Source organism: Anarhichas minor, unplaced genomic scaffold (assembly GCF_050575085.1).
Source record: "Anarhichas minor isolate MPS153535 unplaced genomic scaffold, ASM5057508v1 ptg000004l, whole genome shotgun sequence".
NCBI classification, from domain to species: domain Eukaryota; kingdom Metazoa; phylum Chordata; class Actinopteri; order Perciformes; family Anarhichadidae; genus Anarhichas; species Anarhichas minor.
In genome coordinates, this window is record NW_027466450.1 from 13,423,141 (window position 1) to 13,438,596 (window position 15,456).

Genomic DNA, 15,456 nt, shown 5'->3' on the forward strand with positions numbered 1-15,456 from the left:
GCAGGGTGGCCGTGCCACTGCCATTTATAAACATACCTTGTCAGCTGATACCAATGCCAATATCAACATTGTCTGTCAATTGCATGATAATCATGCATGCAAGCTATTCAGATTGATGTTTTCATTTTAAACATAAATGTGGAAATGAAAAATGAGTGATGGCCTATTAGTGCCACTGCCATGCCATGCATAAAGATACCTGTTATCTTTCATACAATACTGAACTATTAAAATAATGGACAGATTCATGTTTAGAGAAAAAGAAAATTCTTATTTTTTTTTAAATTGTCTAATCAACCAAAAATTTCGAGGACCCTCTGTTGAAGACCTCTGGTCTAGGCATAGTATTTTTGGAGAGTTGTCTGTTTTACTACTACACAGCCATAAACATTAGAAGAGGGTTAAAAACACTGACAGTATCAGCTTGAATCCACTCTGTTTACCTCCCTCTTGAAAAATTCACCACACAGAAACATTAATGTGTAGTCAATGTTATACGATTATTTTGTATCCATAATGGATGAAATAACGCACAAGTAAAGACTTGGATATCACAATGGTGTGTACATGATAGAGCTTTTTCAAAAATATTCCAGCTGAGAATTACAATTTAGAAACAGTCAAATATAATATATAACATATTTTCAGCAGTACTTTTAATTAAGATCATAAAAAATTGGACCTTTTTATAAATGTGATTATTTACTCAAGATGGAGTTGATAAAGGGTTATCTCATCTGATCTTATGGTTATTTGAGGGCTATTATAAACTGTATCAATACACATGAAGACAATGGTCATGTCATCACCGGTAACTACAATCAAACTGAAAAAGTTATGATTAAGTCGTGGTTATCTGTTAGACTTAACCATTACCTTTTGAGTTTTTGAAAAACTGCAGTGAATTGCTCAGTACTTATCATTACATTGTTGAAGTGGAAGATTCTCTGTGAGTTATTATATTAGAAGCAAGTCTTTAAATATTCAAAGTTATCACATCTCTGTATTATTATGACACAAAACGATGACTGTCCAACAGTTATCAGTGTGAATACATTAGACCCTTTTACAGAAGAGCCTCTTAAGATGTTCATAAATTCCTCTCATTTTTAGTCCATAAATGATTGGATTAAAAAGAGGTTGATATATTATCATTTGTAAAGTCATTATCAAACGTACAATTTTGGGAAAATCAACTTCCAGTCGAGCAAGAAGTACATCATATGCACTTAAACAGGAAAAGTTGATTAGAACCAGCAGATGGGGTAAACAGGTCTGTGCAGCTTTTCTCCTGACTCCTCTACATCGATAGGATATTACAAGTATCCTGGAATATGTAAAAAGTATGAAGAGCAGAGGGAGAAGTACAGCACTCACAAAAACAGCCAAGCCATAAATATTCAGCAGTCTTGAACTCACACAGTGAAGTTTGGGAACTGTGCTGTTGCAAAGTATTCCTTTCAAATGAAACTTACAGATTTGTTTTTTAGCACTCAGTAACATTGCTACTGAAACCTGACAAGCAGGCAGAATCCAAGCAAAAATCAGGAACATATTAACAGTTGTTTTTCTCATGATGGTTGAATATTGCAGAGGGTTACATATAGACACATATCTATCATAGGCCATGACCGACAACAGGAAGAATTCTGAACAACTTAGAGAATAATAACTAAACCACTGGAAGAGACAGGCTGAATAAGATATGATCTGTTTTTCTGATAAAAAGTCAATCAAAAGCTTTGGGTAGATAGCAGTGCTGAAAAGAACAGAGTTGATTAACAAAGCTGCAATGAAAATGTACATTGGCTCATGGAGGGATTTGTGAATCACTATGATACTCACAATAGTGAAATTACTGCTAATTATTAAAATATACATCGTAAACATGATCACAAAATAAAGATATCTATATTTACGCACTTCCACATGCCCATCAAAAGTTATATATGTCACATTTAATCTATTATCCATTATTGATATATAAATGAGATGATAAAAAAACAATAAAGCGCATGTAACCAGCCCTAGATTGTCTTATTCAGTCTTCAGTACCTGACCTTGATATGCTCTGGTGTGATCCAGCAAACACAGGAACTGGAAAGGGATCTGTTGGAGTCGGTGGGATGTCTTTATCAGACTATTTCTCCCTCCATGGATCTCATTAAACTCTCCAAAGAATGAGCTCGGTAAACAACTTGATTCTAGAGACATGAAGTCATAGATGTTTTTTATGGCATCATCTATTCACAACAACATTCAAGCTGTATGTGCTTGTGCACTTATTGTTTTGTTGGAGCACTTGTGGTGTTTGTAGTTAATGTTCCATCAAGCAGTATATCTAAACATCATAATAAACCTAAAGCTGTTTGGGGCCTTTTTAGTTGTGCCTCCCAAGCTCAGGTTGCTGCAGAACGATCAAGTTTGCCCCTGGTGTTTTTTACCAGTGAACCACACCATAGACCAATTTCACCTGTTTTAGACCGTGAGTAGCCGTGTCTTTGGTGTGTGATACAAGTATGTCATGGCAGACGTATTTCTCTCGACTCAAGGAAGCACAGTGTTCAGTTGTTTTGAGAAAGCTGAAAGCAGCAACACCACAGGCCAAGGATTCAGCTCATTCTGAACAGACATGTTTTGAACAAGCACCGCACTAGTAAGACTGAAACTATTTCAATCAGGAGAGAATTCACTTATAGTCAAAAAATATTTACTACACATGCATGGCGAGATGAATATTTAAGAGATTATATTCCATAGTGACGTAGTATATTAAAGGGGGTAATGATGCTGTGATCACTAATATTCCCTGCGAAGTCTAGACCCTGGTGGTGGTGGTGGTGGTGAAGGGAACTGCTGATGATCCAATGATAGGATGAAGAAATGACAACTGACAGCAGCAGAGAGGAGAGCAGTTTTACAATTTGACAGCAACCATGTGATTGGCTCAGGGAGATTGTGGCAGAATCTGGTTGTTGAGCTCAAGAGTGAACGCCAATAATCAGCTGATTAGAATATAAGACAATGAGAGAGGGAGACAAAGAGATTTGTGAATGAATGAGAGTGTAACTGTAACGGGTATGGTAAGGGCCCAGAAGCAGTACGACGGACACACGGAATAATTGAGACGAAACTTTATTCCAGGCAGAAGACACAACAGGTAAACAGTCTTGGATCTGCACATGTGGAGAAATCCAGTCGGTGGAACGCCAAGCCGTCAGGGGAGAAGGCAAACAGAAACCAGAGAAAGCAGAGGCTAGAATCCCGTGGTCGGGGACAGAAGGCTGAGTTGTTTACCGGGGCAGACGCAAAGCGAAGAAGTCCAGACAGGCAGGGTTGGCAACGGGTAAACAGTCCGAGGATAAACGCGGGAAAGTCTGGCATAATGCGGAGAACGATCTGGCAGTGAGTGTGTGTGAAACTGGGGTTTAAATAGTAGGTGCCGCAGAGTGAGCAGTTGAGAGTGATTGAGCTGATGCGGTCGATGTGACTAACAGGTGTACTGATTGAGCTGATTAGGTGAGTGATAGATAGAGTGAGAGGGGAGAAGGGTCAGAGCTGGGACAGGTTTGACCTTGGATACATGGAACGTGGGGTGGATGCGCATGGATCTGGGGAGCTTGAGCCTCACTGCCGCCGGGTTGATGATCAGAATCAGAACCGTTTATTGCCATGGTATGTTGAACATACAAGGAATTTGGTGTGACGGGAGGTGCAAACATTTCACAATCAACAACAATCAGTGCAAGTAGAAACATATTCAAATTTACAAGAGATATAAAGTAAGATATAAAATAAATTAAATATAAAATAAGGTGCACAAACGAACAGATAACAGGACTATAAACAACGAACAGATGTAAGTGTAGTGTGAAAGTGTCGAGTAATAGAAGGGATGCAGGGGAGTGACCGGTGGGAATTTGTCCTGGGGATGACAGAGTCAGTGGGGGTCCCGGGCTCTGTTAATGAGCCCGACTGCGGAGGGAAAGAAGCTGTTTTTGTGGCGTGAGGTCTTGGTCCTGATGGACCTCAGCCTCCTGCCAGATGGGACGGGCACGAACAGTTCATGTCCAGGGTGAGAGGGGTCGGCTACAATCTCTCTTGCTCGCTTCAGGGTCCTTGAAGCGAACAAGTCCTGGAGGGACGGCAGATTGCAGCCAATCACCCTCTTGGCAGAGCGAATGATGCGCTGCAGCCTGCCCTTGTCCTTGGCAGTTGCTGCAGCGTATCAGACCGTGATGGAGGAGCAGAGGATGGACTCAATGATGGCTGTGTAGAAATGCACCATCATTGTCTTTGGCAGGTTGAATTTCTTCAGCTGCCTCAGGAAGTACATCCTCTGCTGAGCCTTCTTTGTGATGGAGCTGATGTTCAGCTCCCACTTGAGGTCCTGGGATATGATGGAGCCCAGTAAGCGGAAGGACTCCACCGCGTCGACGGGGGAGTCACACAGGGTGATAGGGGCATGTGGGGCTGCAATCTTCCGGAAATCCACAACCATCTCCACTGTCTTTCGAGCGTTGAGCTCCAAGTTGTTCAGACCGCACCAGGTCACCAGATGGTCAGTCTCCCACCTGTAGGCGGACTCATCCCCACCAGAGATGAGTCCAATGAGGGGGGTGTCATCCACGAACTTCAGGAGCTTGACTGGAGGTGCAGCTGTTTGTGTACAGGGAGAAGAGAAGAGGGGAAAGAACACAGCCTTGGGGGGAACCGAGGGGGGAACCGGTGCTGATAGTCCGGGAGGCTGAGACGTGTTGTCCCAGCTTGACGTGCTGCTTCCTGTCAGATAGGAAGTCTGTGATCCACTTGCAGGTGGAGTCGGGCACGTGCAGCTGGGAGAGCTTGTCCTGCAGCAAAGATGGGATGATGGTGTTAAAGGCAGAGCTGAAGTCCATAAACAGGATCCTGGCGTAGGTTCCTGGGGAGTCCAGATGCTGGAGGATGAAATGAAGGGCCAAGTTGACTGCATCGTCTACAGACCTGTTGGCTCTGTAGGCGAACTGCAGGGGGTGCAGGAGTGGGTCGGTGAGGGATTTTAGGTGGGACAGGACAAGGCGCTCAAAAGACTCATGACCACAGAGGTCAGGGCGACGGGCCTGTAGTCATTAAGTCCTGTGATCCTTGGTTTTTTGGGGACGGGGATGATGGTGGAGACCTTAAAGCAGGCTGGTACGTGGCATTTGCGGGGGTTCTGTTTTTTAAAGAGCCTGTTGACGTCTCTCTCCAGGATAGAGAGAGTCGTCACTGGGGAGTGGGGTGGGGGGGACACTGTGATGGGTGATACAGAGGCATGGGCCCCTGCTGGGATGGGGGAGGGGGACCTGGTGGTCTGGGCCTGGTTGATGGAGCTGTGGGGGATGGAGTCAGGACTGTCCCATTGTCCATCAAAGCGACAATAGAACTCATTCAGCTCGTCTGCCAGGCGGAGGTCGTTCATGGAGTGGGTTTTTTTTTGCTTGTAGCTGGTAATCTCTCTGAGGCCTCTCCAGACAGAAGCAGAGTCGTTTGCTGAGAGCTGGTGTTGCAGTTTCTGAGAGTACAGTCGTTTAGCATCTCTCACCGCCTTACAAAACCTGTACTTTGACTCTTTATACAAGTCCTTGTCCCCACTCCTACATGCCTGATCCTTTTGCAGTCTTAGCTGTCTGAGTTCTGCTGTAAACTAGGGTTTGTCGTTGTTGTAACTCACCCTGGTGCTTGATGGAACACAGCTGTCCTCACAGAAGCTGATGTATGAAGTCACAGCCTCTGTGTACTCATCCAGACTGTTGGTAGCAGTCCTGAATACATCCCAGTCTGTGCAGTCGAAGCATGCCTGAAGATCCTCCATAGCCTCACTGGTCCACTTCTTCAATTTCCTCACCACAGGTTTACAGAGCTTGAGTTTCTGCCTCAATAGGTGTCCTCGTTGAGCGAGACCCACCAGAAGCCCTGCCGAAGAGCGTCCTGGGTCCTTTGGATGCCCAGGTGGCAGGTAAGTTTTGAAGAGTGGGCCCACTGGAGGACGTCGGCCCGAAGGGCCTGAGGGACGAACAGGCGGTTAGGAGGACACGGGCTGGGACCGGCTTGACCCTTAGTCGCGGCCCTCACCGATTCCTCAATATCCAAGGTGAGGACAGCGACTTGGCAGGAGGCAGGAAGGATGGAAGAGGAGCCAGAGGTAGGTTCCTCCTCCCCCTGGAACTGACAGGAAAGGTCATCAGGCTTGACATTGCGGGGCAGGGCGATAGGAGACAGTGAAGTGGAACCATGTGAAGAATAGAGGTCACCTGGTCTGTCGAGAATTGAGTCTCTTGGCTGTGTGGATGTACTCAAGGTTCTTATGGTCGGTCCAAACCAGGCATGGGAGTTTGGTCTCCTCCAGCCAGTGACGCACTCCTCCAGGGCCAGCTTCACTGCTAGTAGTTCCCGGTTGCCAATCTCATAGTTTCTCTCGGCGGGGGAAAGCCAATGAGAGAAAAAGGCGCAGGGATGGAGCTTCTGGTCAGCGGCAGCGAGTTGAGACAGGACGCCCCCAACCCCCACGTCGGAGGCATCCACCTCCACCACAAATTGTCTGTCAGGGTCCGGGATTTGGTGGATGGGTGCTAAGGTGAACCTGGACTTAAGGTTTTGAAAGGCCTCCTCAGCTGCAGAAGTCCAAAGGAAGGGAATATTAGAGGAGGTAAGGGTAGTGAGTGGGGAAGCGACTGAGCTGTTTTTCCTGGTGAAACTCCTATAGAAGTTGGCAAACCCTAGGAAACATTGAAGCTGATTGGGGGAGTTTGGGACAGACCAGGTAGTGACAGCAACAACCTTCGCGGGGTCCATTTTGATGCTGCCATGGGAAACGATAAATCCCAGGAATGAAACTGTGGGAACGTGAAAGTCGCACTTCTCTGCCTTCACAAAAAGAGAGTTCTCCAGTAGGCGTTGAAGTACGGATTGGACGTGATGCATGTGTTCCTCTTGGTTCTTGGAGAAGATCAGGATGTCATCGACGTAGACGAATACGTGCCGGTCCAACGTGTCCCGGAGCACGTCGTTCACAAGGGTCTGTATGATGGCGGGGGCATTGGTTAAGCCGAAGGGCATCACAAGGTACTCGTAATGTCCCTTTGGTGTGTTGAATTCCGTTTTCCACTCATCCCCCCCCCTCTGATCAAGAAATACCGGTTCTTCACCGTGATCTCATTAAAGCCCTGGTAGTCGATGCAGGGTCTGAGGGTCTTGTCCTTCTCCACGAAGAAGAATCCAGCCCCTGCAGGAGGCGACGAGGGGCGGATGAGACCTGCAGCCAGGGAGTCGTTAATGTAATTGTCCATCACCTCTCTTTCAGGAGCAGAGAGGGAGTATAGAGGCGCCCCTTAGGTTGGAACGTACCAGGATGGCAGATCATAAGGACAGTGGGGAGGCAGAGACATGGCCTTGGACTTGTTGAATACCTATTCAGCGGGGACCCCTGTAAGTTCAGGTGTGGAGGTGGTGAGAGAGGAACCCTGTGGTGCGACGGCTTGTTTCAGGCGGACTATAGGTGACAGGAGTGGCTCAAATCCCGAAAAGCCCCCGGAGACAAGTCGATGTGGGGGTTGTGTCAACGCAGCAGGGGTATCCCAGAATGAGGGGGTTACGAAGGGTTTGCAGAATGTGAAAGCTGATGGTCTCGTGGTGGTTGCCGGACAGGAGCATGTGGACCGGAACGGTCTGATGTGTTACCGTCCCCAGAAAATGACCATCAAGGGCGCTGGCCGGAACAGACTGGGGGAGAGGTATCCGGTCGATTCCAAACTGTATAGCGAGTCCTTCGTCCATAATGGACGCATATGCTCCTGAATCCAGGAAGGTGGATATAGTCTGTGAGCCCCCGGGTAGAAGTAGCTTGGCGTGGAATAGTGGTCTTTGGCAGAAGGAGGGTTGGGAAACTGCTGGGCTGACCAGTACCTCCCTGTTTACTGGGGAGCCCGGGCCTTTACCGGGCCATTGTGAGCAAAATGACCGGCGTTTCGCCAGCCGCCTGCCCTGGATGCGACGATCCAATCTGGTGGTTACCTCGATAAGCCCGTCCATTGATGTGGGTAACTCGGACAAGACTAGTTTGTCTTTGACGTAATCTGCTAGGCTGAGCAAATATGCGTCACACTGGGCGGCCATGTTTCACGAACTTAATCGTGCCTTGGTCCGGAAATCAATGGCATAGTCCGTGACAGGTTGGTGGCCCTGCTGAAGCCCCAGTAGCACGCCGCCGGCATCCGGTCACATAGACACCACCCCGAAGACCTTGTGCAGCTCCTCTGAGAAGGACCGGAAGGAAGCACAGGCAGGAGTACGGCGATCCCATTCCGCCATTCGCCACAGGCGAGCTCTCCCCGTCAGGTGGTTGATGGTGAACGCCACTCTGGCGTCCCCAGAAACTCAGATGTTCTGTAAACGCTTAAAACACTGTGGAAGCAGCTTCACACTTTTTATGTCAGTATTTTGCAAGTAAGAGAAAATGACGTATGCAACGTTTTATTGACTTTCCCTATTCAAATTGAAGATGATTCAAACCCACATTGTGCATGCTGCAAGAACACTGACTGAAAGAGTTGAATTCATCAGTTATTGTCCTGGTGTTGGCTGGCACCGGGTTGTGATAGTAAAGCAGTGCATGTACGGAGGAATCTCAGCTTGATGAAAACAAAACTGCAACTTTTCTAAAATATATCTCTAATTGATTGAGCCATAACTTCCCTATGAGTTTTCCTGTGAATGGATACTCCACAGTCAACACCCTGATGAATACAGGTTGGAGGAATGCCTGTTTAGATGACAAGGGATCAGAGTTTGTAATTAGAGACTCTTTTCTTCCTATCTTGTTCTCATCTTCCCCTCAGGACCCACTCAGGGCATCATCCATGTAGTTTTGATCACAGCTTTTTTTTATTATGAAGGTAATTCAAAAGTAAATGAATCATCATGTCTGCATAGTCATGCGTCTAGGCATAGTATTTGTGGAGAGTTGTCTGTTTTACTACTACACAGTCATAAACATTATAAGAGGGTTAAAAACATTGAAAGTATAAGCTTGAATCCACTCTGTTTACCTCCCTCTTGAAAAATTCACCACACATAGAAACATTAATGTGTAGTAAATGTTATATGGTTATTTTTGTATCTATAATGGATGAAATAACACACAAGTAAAGACTTGGATATCACAATGGTGTGTACATGATAGAGCTTTTTCAAAAATGTTCCAACTGACAACTACAGATTAGAAACAGTCAAATATAATATGAAACATATTTTCAGAAGTACTTTTAAGATCATTAAAAATTTGACTTTTTTATAAATGTGATTATTTCCTCAAGATGGAGTAATAATGATGCAATAATAACTTGACAGAAACAACAATTGGTTTAATTGTTAATTTTCTATAACATTAAAATAAACACTTTGTCTCTCAGTGCACAAAACTCAATTTTACTTACATACAGTGCCAAATCAGAAACATGCTCTTGATTTCAAGGTTTTCATTTAAAATACTGACATGCATTAATTTCATCACAATCCCCACCCTCCTCCATAACATAACAACCACTGCCCGATCACAACTGACTGCACCACGTACTATATTATTATATTTCTTTTTACTTCTCTTATCTGTATTTATTTCTGTACTGTGCTGCTAAAGCACTGGATTGCCCTACAGGGATTGATAAAGGCTTATCTCATCTGAGCTTGTGCTTATTTCAGGGCTATTATAAACTTTAGCAATGCACTTGAAGACAATGGTCATGTCATCACCGGTAACTACAATCAAACTGAAATATGTATGATTAAGTCGTGGTTATCTGTTAGACTTAACCATTACCTTTGGGTTTTTGAAAAACTGCAGTGAATTGCTCAGTACTTATCTTTACATTGTTAAAGTGGAAGACTCTCTGTGCGTTATTATATTAGAAACAAGTCTTTAAATGTTCAAAGTTATCACATCTTTACATTATTATGACACAAAACGATGACTGTACAACAGTTATCAGTTTGAATACATTAGACCCTTTTGTAGAAGAGCCTCTTAAGGTGTTCATAAATTCCTCTCATTTTTAGTCCATAAATGATTGGATTAAAAAGAGGATGATATATTACTATTTGTAAAGTCATTATAAAACGTACAATTTTTGGAAAATCAACTTCCAGTCGAGGAATAAGTACATCATAGGCACTTAAACAGGAATAGTTGATTAGAACCAGCAGATGGGGTAAACAGGTCTGTGCAGCTTTTCTCCTGACTCCTCTACATCGATAGGATATTACAAGTATCCTGGTGTATGTAAAAAGTATGAAGAGCACAGGGAGAAGTACAGAAGTCACAAAAACAACCAAGCCATAAATATTAAGCAGTCTTGAACTCACACAGTGAAGTTTGAGAAGTGTGCTGTTGCAAAGTATTCCTTTCAAATGAAACTTACAGATTTCTTTTTTAGCACTCAGTAACATTAGTACTGAAAACTGACAAGCAGGAAGAATCCAAGCAGCAATCAGGAACATATTAACAGTTGTTTTTCTCATGATGGTTGAATATTGCAGAGGGTTACATATAGACACATATCTATCATAGGCCATGACCGACAACAGGAAGAACTCTGAACAACCTAGAGAGTAATTAATAAACCACTGGAAGAGACAGGCTGAATAAGATATGATCTGTTTTTCTGATAAAAAGTCAATGAAAAGCTTTGGGTAGATAGCAGTGCTGAAAAGAACAGAGTTGATTAACAAAGCTGCAATGAAAATGTACATTGGCTCATGGAGGGATTTGTGAATCACTATGATGCTCACAATAGTGAAATTACTGCTAATTATTAAAATATACATCGTAAACATGATCACAAAATAAAGATATCTATATCTGTGCACTTCCACATGCCCATCAAAAGTTATATATGTCACATTAAATCTATTATCCATTATTGATATATCAAATGAGATGATAACAAATAATAAAGCTCATGTAACCAGCACTAGATTGTCTTATTCAGTCTTCAGTACCTGACCTTAATATGCTCTGGTGTGATCCAGCAAACAGAGGAACTGGAAAGGGATCTGTTGGAGTCAGTGGGATGTCTTTATCAGACTATTTCTCCCTCCATGGATCTCATTAAACTCTCCAAAGAATGAGCTCGGTAAACAACTTGATTCTAGAGACATGAAGTCATAGATGTTTTTTATGGCATCATCTATTCACAACAACATTCAAGCTGTATGTGCTTGTGCACTTATGGTTTTGTTGGAGCACTTGTGGTGTTTGTAGTTAATGTTCCATCAAGCAGTATATCTAAACATCATAATAAACCTAAAGCTGTTTGGGGCCTTTTTAGTTGTGCCTCCCAAGCTCAGGTTGCTGCAGAACGGTAAAGTTTGCCCCTGGTGTTTTTTACCAGTGAACCACACCGTAGGCCAATTTCACCTGTTTTAGACCGTGAGTAGCCGTGTCTTTGGTGTGTGATACAAGTATGTCATGGCAGACATATTTCTCTGGACTCAAGGAAGCACAGTGTTCAGTTGTTTTGAGAAAGCTGAAAGCAGCAACACCACAGGCCAAGGATTCAGCTCATTCTGAACAGGCATGTTTTGAACGAGCACCGCACTAGTAAGACTAAAACTATTTCAATCAGGAGAGAATTCACTTAGAGTGAAAAAAATTATTTAAATATTTATTATAAGGAATGTCTGTTTAGGGGACAAGGGATCCGACTTTGTAACCAGAGACTCTTTTCTTCCTATCTTGTTCTCATCTTTCCCTCAGGACTTCTCCACCAGTTCAGGGAGCTGGCCCCCACTCAGTGCATCATCCATGTAGTTTTGATCACAGCTTTTTTCATTATAAAGGTAATTCACCTGTAAATTAATCATCACGTCTGCATTGTCATCTGTTTAGGCATTATAGTATTTTTTTGGAGAGTTGTCTGTTTTACTACTACACAGTCATAAACATTAGAAGAGGGTTAAAAAAACTGAAAGTATCAGCTTGAATCCACTCTGTTTACCTCCCTCTTGAAGAATTCACCACACATAGAAACATTAATTTGTAGTCAATGTTATACAATTATTTTTATCCATAAATAATGAAATGACCCACAAGCAAGACTTGGATATCACAATGGTGTGAACATGATAGAGCTTTTTCAAAAACATTCCAGCCGACAACTACAGATTAGAAACAGTCAAATATAATATAAAACATATTTTCAGCAGTACTTTTAAGCTAATTAAAAATTTGACTTTTTTACAAATGTGATTATTTACTCAAGATGGAGTAATAATGATGAAATAATAACTTGACAGAAAGAACAATTGCTTTAAATGTTCATTTTTATTATAAAATAAACAAAACACTTTGTGTCTCAGAGCACAAACTCAATTGTATTACATACAGTGCCAAATCAGAAATATACTCTTGCTTTCAAGGTTGTTCATTTAAAATATTGACATGGATTAATTTCATCACAACCCCCACCCTCCTCCATAACATAACAACCACTGTCCGATCACAACACACTGCACCACGTATTATATTATGATACTTATTTTTACTTCTCTCGTCTGTATTTATTACAGTATTGTGCTGCTCAAACACTGGATTGCCTTCCATGATTGATAAAGGCTTATCTCATCTGAGTTTATGCTTATTTCATGGCTACTATAAACTTTAGCAATACAGTGGAAGATTCTCTGTGCGTTATTATATCAGAAGCAATTTTTTAAATGTTCAAAGTGATCACATTTTTGCATTATTATGACACAAAACGATGACTGTACAACAGTTATCAGTGTGAATACATTAGACCCTTTTACAGAAGAGTCTCTTAAGGTGTTCATAAATTCCTCTCATTTTTAGTCCATAAATGATTGGATTAAAAAGAGGATGATATATTACTACTTGTAAAGTCATTATCAAACGTACAATTTTGGGAAAATCAACTTCCAGTCGAGCAAGAAGTACATCATATGCACTTAAACAGGAAAAGTTGATTAGAACCAGCAGATGGGGTAAACAGGTCTGTGCAGCTTTTCTCCTGACTCCTCTACATCGATAGGATATTACAAGTATCCTGGTGTATGTAAAAAGTATGAAGAGCACAGGGAGAAGTGCAGCACTCACATAAACAATCAAGCCATAAATATTAAGCAGTCTTGAACTCACACAGTGAAGTTTGAGAACTGTGCTGTTGCAAAGTATTCCTTTCAAATGAAACTTACAGATTTGTTTTTTAGCACTCAGTAATATTGGTACTGAAGACTGACAAGCAGGCAGAATCCAAGCAACAATCAGGAACATATTAACAGTTGTTTTTCTCATGATGGTTGAATATTGCAGAGGGTTACATATAGACACATATCTATCATAGGCCATGACCAACAACAGGAAGAACTCTGAACCGCCTAGAGAGTAATAACTAAACCACTGGAAGAGACAGACTGGATAAGATATGATCTGTTTTTCTGATAAAAAGTCAATCAAAAGCTTTGGGTAGATAGCAGTGCTGAAAAGAACAGAGTTGATTAACAAAGCTGCAATGAAAATGTACATTGGCTCATGGAGGGATTTGTGAATCACTATGATGCTCACAATAGTGAAATTACTGCAAATTATTAAAATATACATCGTAAACATGATCACAAAATAAAGATATCTATATTTACGCACTTCCACATGCCCATCAAAAGTTATATATGTCACATTTAATCTATTATCCATTATTGATCTATCAAAAGAGATGATAACAAACAATAAAGCTCATGTAACCAGCACTAGATTGTCTTATTCAGTCTTCAGTACCTGACCTTGATATGCTCTGGTGTGATCCAGCAAACACAGGAACTGGAAAGGGATCTGTTTGAGTCGGTGGGAAGTCTTTATCAGACTATTTCTCCCTCCATGGATCTCATTAAACTCTCTAAAGAATGAGCTCGGTAAACAACTTAATTCTAGAGACATGAAGTCATAGATGTTTTTTATGGCATCATCTATTCACAACAACATTCAAGCTGTATGTGCTTGAATGTTGAATGTGCTTGAGCGGGCTGCTCGTGGTATGCTCAAAGTCCCATGCGTGAGCAAAACCTCTGAACTCTTGTGAATTGTAACAAGGTCTATTGTCACTGATTACTGTCTGGGGTATTCCAAATCTGGCGAACATGGACTTCAGATTTTGGATGACAGTTGCGGATGTGAGGTTGGTGATTTTTTTCTACCTCAAAGTACCTGCTATAATAGTCAACTATATAGTCAGTACTGTGCCAGGTGAACAAGTCTGTGGCTACTGTTTGCCAGGGTCGTTCCAGGATAGGATGCGAGAGCATCGGTTCCTTTGTATTGGAGCTGCGTCGCTCAAGGCAGATGCTGCAAGATCCTACTAGTGCCTCTACCTGTTCGCACATTCCGGGCCAGAACAGTACGTCTCTTGCTCGCTACTTACACTTTTCCATCCCTAAGTGTCCAGTGTGTATGCGTGAAAGCATTTCAGCTCTGAGTGAGTGTGGCACAATGATTTTTTCACCTTTGAGCAGGATCCCGTTTGTCACTGATATCTCGTCCCGATGATTCCAAAACTCAGCGACAGCAGGCGGACACCTTTTGTTCGACTCAGACCATCCTGCTTGGATAACTTGTCTCAACATTGAGAGTTGCTCATCTTGTGCTGTGGCGGCTTTGATTTCTGCCATTTTGCGGTCACTCACCGGTGCACTGCTGATCACCGTGTGGATTTGTAAATCCATGTCTTCACTTAAAGAGTTATCAGGACACTCAATCGGCTTTCTGGACAGCGTGTCCGCGACCGGGATTTGTTTTCCAGGCTTGTGTGTAATGGTAATGTCGTAACTTTGTAGTTGCAGTATCATGCGTTGTAGGCGTGGCGGTGCGGCTGCCAAGGGTTTCCGCATGATTGACTGCAGCGGTTTGTGGTCTGACTCGACGGTCACCTGTCGTCCGTACAGATATTGATGAAAGCGTCTGCATCCAAAGAGCACTGCGTACAGCTCCTTTTCGATTTGAGCGTAATTTTCTTCGGTCTCATTTTGTGTCTTGGATGCGTATGCGACTGGTTTCTCTCCCTGGAGCAAGACTGCTCCTAAGCCGCATTTTGATGCATCAACTTGTAGTTTCACATCTTTGGTGTGGTCGAAGTATGTGAGCACTGGGCCGGGCTCCTGTGTTAGCAGGTCTTTCATTTGCTGGAATGCAACATCTTGATTTGAGTCCCACGTGAATTCATTGTTCTCTTTCAGCAGTTGTCTAAGTGGGGCAATTGTCTCTGAAAGTCTGGGTGCAAACTTGGAGAGGTAGGTGACCATGCCCAGTATAGTCTCCAGCTCTGTTTTGCTGCGTGGGGGAGCCATTTCTTTAATTGCCTTGACCTTGTTAGGGTCGGGCTTGATGCCTTCTCGTGTCAGTCTATGTCCAAAATAGCTCACCTCAGAGACGCAGAT

The 15,456-nt window shown here is 42.9% G+C and overlaps 1 protein-coding gene and 2 pseudogenes across 1 annotated transcript; all 3 read right to left on the reverse strand.

Annotated features, from left to right (window-relative positions):
- Positions 1–1,109: 1,109 nt before the first annotated feature.
- Positions 1,110–1,974, reverse strand: LOC142964045 (olfactory receptor 10K2-like; annotated as a pseudogene).
- An 8,093-nt stretch (positions 1,975–10,067) lies between these two features.
- Positions 10,068–10,932, reverse strand: LOC142964054 (olfactory receptor 10K2-like; annotated as a pseudogene).
- Positions 10,933–12,858: 1,926 nt separating this feature from the next.
- On the reverse strand, positions 12,859–13,723 carry LOC142964062 (olfactory receptor 10J4-like). The gene is given in 2 exon segments (XM_076104188.1): positions 12,859–12,882; positions 12,884–13,723. Coding segments are annotated over 2 exon segments (864 nt in total).
- Between the last annotated feature and the right edge of the window lie 1,733 nt (positions 13,724–15,456).